The sequence below is a fragment of the Stegodyphus dumicola genome, chromosome 2, assembly GCF_044657685.1.
Source record: "Stegodyphus dumicola isolate Sdum_Otavi_A_Nest chromosome 2, ASM4465768v1".
Lineage (NCBI taxonomy): Eukaryota > Metazoa > Arthropoda > Arachnida > Araneae > Eresidae > Stegodyphus > Stegodyphus dumicola.
Window position 1 is genome coordinate 83,141,860 of NC_140769.1, and position 6,705 is coordinate 83,148,564.

The 6,705-nt window shown below is 34.1% G+C and overlaps 1 protein-coding gene across 6 annotated transcripts in view; it reads left to right on the forward strand.

Annotated features, from left to right (window-relative positions):
• The window catches only part of LOC118184750 (somatostatin receptor type 2-like), a 512,152-nt gene extending 506,404 nt beyond the window's left edge, over positions 1-5,748 (forward strand). For all 6 annotated transcript variants that reach the window (XM_085810824.1, XM_085810825.1, XM_085810827.1 and 3 more), the window contains one exon: positions 2,810-5,748. In XM_085810824.1, the coding sequence (XP_085666950.1) occupies positions 4,243-5,508 (1,266 nt within the window). In that variant the 5' untranslated portion in view covers positions 2,810-4,242 and the 3' untranslated portion in view covers positions 5,509-5,748. The remainder of the gene's footprint in view (positions 1-2,809) is intronic.
• The last annotated feature ends 957 nt before the right edge of the window (positions 5,749-6,705 follow it).

The following is a 6,705-nucleotide window of genomic DNA, read 5'->3' on the forward strand; positions in this document are numbered from 1 at the left end:
AGCACGTACGTAATTTTTATGTCGTATTATACATGTAATACGACATTAATGCACACATGATACTTAATACGTATTTATGTCGCGAATTTTTGATTAATACGTGTTTTATGTGCATATATATGATTTATATGTTTATAAGTATTTTATGTATTTATAACTGCTAGAGTAATTGTATTCCTTGTATGTGTTTTATGCGCTTATATGTAATTTTTGTGTTTGCATGTGGTTTATATATTTGTAAGTGTTGCGCTTTATATATTATTGCGTGCGTACGGGTTCGTTATGAAATGAATGCACAAGTCCGATGAAAAATGAACAAAAATTTATTATTATCACAACAAAAATGCTTAAATTTTCTCAAATTATCATGCAGTATTACAATATCTCACAGTAGTTTTCTTTTAACTACTCAAATGTCCAATAGAACGTAATTCAAAACAGCTAAAGAACGCTAATCCGCGAATTCGCTACAATCAACAAGAGCAGTTTTCTAAACAACAACAAACTAAGCAACTCCTACGAACTGAGATGTTTTCCTCCTTTTATAAGAGTTTAAAATCACGCGCTAGAATTTTCCAGTACTTTCTCGAAATCAAAAAGAGATATTTATTTATTTAATGCACGCGCTCTTGTATTTTCAATTCTCCGGCTTAGCTTTCTTTTAATATTCGTCACGCGCTGCACTGCGCGAGAAATAAAACCATTTAAATTATAATTGAACTAACATTAGCTTTTTAAATACCAAATTCGTAACAATATTTTTAAGTATTAGTGCATATTTATGTGCAATTTCTGTTCAAATATCATGATAGTATTTTAAAGCTGCCCTTCCATATATGAAATGGAATTTAGTCAGCACCATTTGTTGGGTATCTAACCAGTTTTATATCAGAAATGAACTCCCTATGAAGTGTTTCATCCTTGCATAAGATGCTCCCATGTAATAAGATCCCATACATCCCTTGTATCCCATGTATAGTACGCACCTCGATTTTGTGACCCGAAAATAGAAAAAAAAGTATATATTATTTGGTTCCCGGACTGGTTTTCATTAGTCTGCTGGATTACAATTGATTACGAAAAAATATTGTATTAAGTTACTGAAAGCAAAGTATATTCAGTATACAACTCGTCATCACTCTCCAGAACTCCCAACCATTCTCTCCCTCTAACGTACGCAAAAATCTTATGTACAGTTTCCCCAAATGCATTATATCTGTTCAAGTTTAGTGTAGACAGACACTGGGGGCAATTACAAATAACTATTTACCGTTAGCCATCAACAGTCCCCGAATTTCATAACCGGTCATCTGTTTACAAACACAACTTCTATAATGAATTTTGCTTTTGGTTTAATTGGTAATAATAATATTATACAAGGCGTGACGCAAAAAAGAGAGTGGTCCAATAAATCATTGTACTTACAGAATCAGTTCTCCGGGACATTATCACCTTCAAAGTATCTTCCTTACAAGGCGTGACGCAAAAAAGAGAGTGGTCCAATAAATCATTGTACTTACAGAATCAGTTCTCCGGGACATTATCACCTTCAAAGTATCTTCCTTCAGCATTCACACGCTTCTGCATTCGGTGCTGCCGTTCCTGGTAACACTTCTGTAACGAAGTTTTTGGAAGGCCCTTCAGGAGATTCTCCGATTTTGCCTGAACCTCTTCAGCTGAGGTAAAATGGATTCCCTTTAAGTAAGATTTAATTTAACTAAGATTAAGGAAATAAAAACAAAATCGCATGAAGCCAAATCAGATAAATAAGGAGGATGCCCTATCACAGTAATGTTTTTGCTGCTCCAAAACTGCATGATAGATAGCGCCGTGTGAGCGGGCGTTGTCCTGGTGCAACAGTCATCCATCACTCCACAACTGTGGCGTTTTTTTTTCCTAATTTTTTCACGAATTCACTTCAATGCAGTAGTATTGATTAACAGTCTGGAAACACATTCAATTATAAGGTATTTCTCCCGCCTTCTTAGCAGGCCTTCATAGTGTAGTGGTCAGCACGCTCGACGCGTATTCGAGAGGACTGTGGTTCGAGTCCTGGCAAAGGCATTGCTCATTGTTCAATCTCTCTTGCTTTCAAAAATACCTAATGTCTCTACAGTGGTGCCCGAACAGAAAGGTGGTGAATGATGATTCTTTACCACCAGGATTTGGCGATTGGATCCCCTAAACCCCCGTTTGCCCTTTAAAAGAGGGAATATATGAGGTATTTCTCCCACCTTATCAGCATACTTTCGTAGTTTAGTGGTCAGCAAGCTCAACGCGTATTCGAGAGGTCCGTGGTTCGAGTATTCGAGAGGTCCGTGGTTGCTAAGCTCTTTTCTTAAATTTAATGTACTTCCTTCCCCCCAAATTTCGATCATCAGGAACTGCGGCGATTTTTGAAGAATGAAGATATTTGACTAATGATTGCTTATTCGAACGCGACATGTAATAAAATGCATAGTGTATTTTCTCACTAGAAAGGTCTAATAATAGCAGAAAAAGTATTAACAAAGACACTATTGGTAATTATTATTATTATTATTATTATTATAGATCACAGAGATAATCATTTGCATTTTTAAAAATTATGTAAAAAATTTTTTTATTAAAAACATTTTCTTTCTTTTTAAATTTTCACGTTATCTATACACACGCAGAATACAGTTTTATAGCAGTTAAAGTTCTTATGATAGCTATAGAAACAAATTTGTTGTTAGGAACAGAATGAGATTTATTTTTTACAAAATCGGGCTTTTTTATAAATAACTAACACGCATTTGTTTACATTTAATTTTTCTTTCTTTTGTAGGACTGGAGCTTCATAGAATTTTGCAAACTGAAGACGGGCATAGAATGAAAGTACAAATGAAGAATATGAATGGTTATTCGACAAGAACGACTGGCATTTTCCCCATTTATACTCTCAAGATGAAAGAAGTACAGAAATATCTCTAATAAAGCATTTAATATAACTTTAAATGCAAACAAGCGCACATTTTTCACAAAATCTGAATGTCATCGTGAAAATTGCAGATACCAATTCAAAATATCGAGATGTATCAGCATCACTGCAATCAATATATAACATCCAGACTTTCCAATAATTCCATTTTTTGCCTTCTCTCCTTCTAACTGTCTTAGAAGACACATAAATGCTGACGAAGAAATACTCGTACCTTAAATTTAAATCTGAAGCCCTAGAAAAGTTTTAAGTGTAACACAGATAATTTTATAAATTCATTAAGTACAGGAACTTTTATTTTTATAGAATTCTTGCTGACTATTTACTTTTCACCTTCGAAAGTTGAATAATCAACTTTAGATTCTCACGCTCACAATTTATTCTGTGGTGAGATAAAGAATAAATGCAAAAACTTGAATAAGAGAACGTATTTTATTCACAGTATCATAAGGATAATATATAATCAAAAAAGTAAAAGCGTCAAAAAATTCCGAATGGAAATCATAATCTAGATGGTTCGAAACGATTCAGGTCAATAACGTTTCCTTCACAAAATACTGAAATAATTCTAATGCGATTGCCAAAAAATATTGCGAAAGTGTCGTGAAATATCGTCGATTGGAACATCGAACTATTTGAAGGAAAATATGAATTCCAGCAAATGATTCGATAAAGTACAGGAAGAAATTACTGGACATCAAATCGAATTTACTGTATGAGGAAATTCTTTTTTTATTAGTCAATCGCAAGGCATTTTCCATTCCTTATTTAGAAAGGAATTACGTATGCCATCAGATTTCAGTTACAGACTACATTAGTTCTAGAAGTTGAAAGTAAAGTGGTAAAGAAATTGAATTATAGCGACTGCTATAATTCAATATACGCTTAATATAACTATATTAATTCAAAAAAAGGAATATTTACTTAAGAGGTACCCGATATTGAGTGTATGCAAGATATTTCATTTAAACTTATAATCCCAGTTAGCGTTAAGGTATTGCTGTGGATTGCCGATGTTTCTCAAGTATTTTTGAACTATCTACTTATATATATTCGATTTATATATTATGGAGTTTTAGCAATGGTATATAGCCAATGTGTTTAGCGGAAGACATTTACAGAGATATTTAAGAAAAATAAATGAACATATCTTAAATTCAATATTTCTTATTATTTAACTATTAATATCAATAAATGTGGTTTTGGGTGTTAAAATAACAACAAAAATTGATCATATATGTGAAAATCTTCTTTATCCTTTAAGTGCTCTTTGTTTGAGAATGGCTGGTTTAAGTGATGTAGCTTTGCTCTTGTACAACATGTCGACAAATTGTACTAGCCTTTTACCATTTTTTATTCCCAATGATACAAACTGCAGCTTTTCTGAAGAGCCAGAGGACGATTTGAATGGATTCCTCGGGCCGCCTGAGCTGATTGTTCAATTTGCGAAAATTTTATATGGTTTAGTATGCTTAGTTGGGTTGTGTGGAAATACTCTTGTAATTTATGTTGTTCTACGATTCTCGAAAATGCAAACAGTAACCAATATGTATATTTTAAACTTGGCTCTTGCGGATGAAATGTTTCTTATTGGATTGCCATTTCTTCTAACAACGATGATTTATCACTCATGGCCATTTGGTAGAGTAATGTGTAAAGTTTATATGACTACTACAAGCATCAATCAGTTCACCAGCAGTCTTCTTTTGACAGTCATGAGTGCAGACAGATATGTAGCTGTATGTCATCCTATCCAGTCCCCTAGATATCGAACTCCCTTCATTGCAAAGTTCATTTGTCTCACAGCTTGGACATTATCTGCTTTATTGATGGTCCCAATCTACATGTATGCCAGCATCCTCAAGACTGGACCTTACATATCTTGCAATATATACTGGCCAGAGAACGCGTATATGAATGGCGAAATGGCCTTCACTCTTTATGCGTTTACTCTGGGTTTTGCGTTACCCTTGGTGCTAATACTCGTCTTTTATTTTCTCGTCATTTGCAAGCTGAAAAGAGTAGGGCCTAAAAATAAGAGCAAGGAGAAGAAACGCACGCACCGGAAGGTGACGTATCTCGTTTTGACTGTCGTCACGGTGTACGTCATCTGCTGGCTGCCGTATTGGTGTGCACAAGTGTGGCTCACATTCATGCCCCCTGACTCTGGACAGAATACGTTTAGTTTCACCATGATGCTGCTGACTGGTTGTCTTTCATACGCCAACTCAGCTGTTAACCCAATATTGTACGCCTTTCTTAGTGACAACTTTAAGAAGAGCTTCGCTAAGGCTTTTACATGCGCTGCTGGCAGAGAAGTAAATGCCCAGTTGCATGTTGAAAACAGCTTCTTTCCCAAAACTACTCGTGGTGGTTCCAGCCGTCAAGGAGAACGCAAGACAGAGTCAATGCAAGGTCTAAAAGTCAAATGTCATGAAATGGAGCAATCCACTGCTGTCACTGTAATGAAACATGAGAAGGATGGACAACTTGTTCGCAATGGATTTAACAAACAGTCATTGGAAAGTGAAGTTACTCAAGTGTAATATTCAAAATACTGAAGCGGGCGTTATAGCAGTTGCGTGAAAGCAACAATAAAAGTAGCTTTAATTTTTATTAAAATTCGATATACGAGTTTAGAACAAAACCTGCCCTCTTGTAATTTGGAAAAGTCAGATTTTGCATAAAACCTAATTTTTCATATTTTCGAAGATCTGCGTTTGATTGCATTTCACACACACACACACAAAAAAAAAATAAAAAAAAAAAAAATAAAAAAAAAAAAATTGCACCGGAAAATAAATTGTTGTCACTATGGACCAAATAATTTCGATTTGTATATAATGTTTGGTCATCTGAACTAACTGAAGAATAGATTATGGAATTCCAGTGAGTAGATGTTGCTAATGGGGTGAAGAACTGAAGCGATTTTCTGCAAAATGCTGTCTAAAATTATCTGCGCAAATTCTAGAATTTTTAAAATATCGTGGATATAAAAAGTAGCTTTATCGTTATCTTATTGCTAAATGCATTCTGCTGGGCTGTGATGCGAACTAGCAGCTACATTGTATGTATCACAGTGAAATAAGATAGTGGTGAAGTCCATTTAGTGAACTGCACAGCATGTGGCTTCATATTCTTCTTAGCAACGGAAATTTTGATTTTCATCAAAGATTACTTTGCAGATTATGTGATGGTAACGCAAAATCTACAAAACTTGAAGAATGAAATTATTGATTGTAAATAAGGAAAGTTTATTCGTTTAATATACAGCAAATATTTCGTAATGTTTAACATAAAGAAACCTTGTATCGCATATACAATTCATGTTTTACATTATATTCAACGAATCATACCAGATTAAATCATTGTAATATAAATCAAGAAATGCATTGCGTGCGAAAAGATGAAGTAATGCATAATTCCCTTTATTGTGCATTATAGCTTTCATCATTTCTTTGTTTTCTTCATAATCTGGTCAAATTAGCTGTGTTGAAAAGCTTCAATTACTTCATGTACACTTATTATGAAAATCTAATACTTTTCATTAGAATTTTATTAGCAAGAGTTCTAATAAACGGAACTATAACAGAATGTAAAGCAGTTGTTATGTGAAAAAGGAGGAGAGATTTTTAAAATAGTGGAATTATTTCGAAACTCGACAATGATTTCAGACTTTTAAGAAATCTATATGTCGAAGCTGTGTAAAAGAGTCTACAAGAAACGCTTTGTTAGAAAAATGC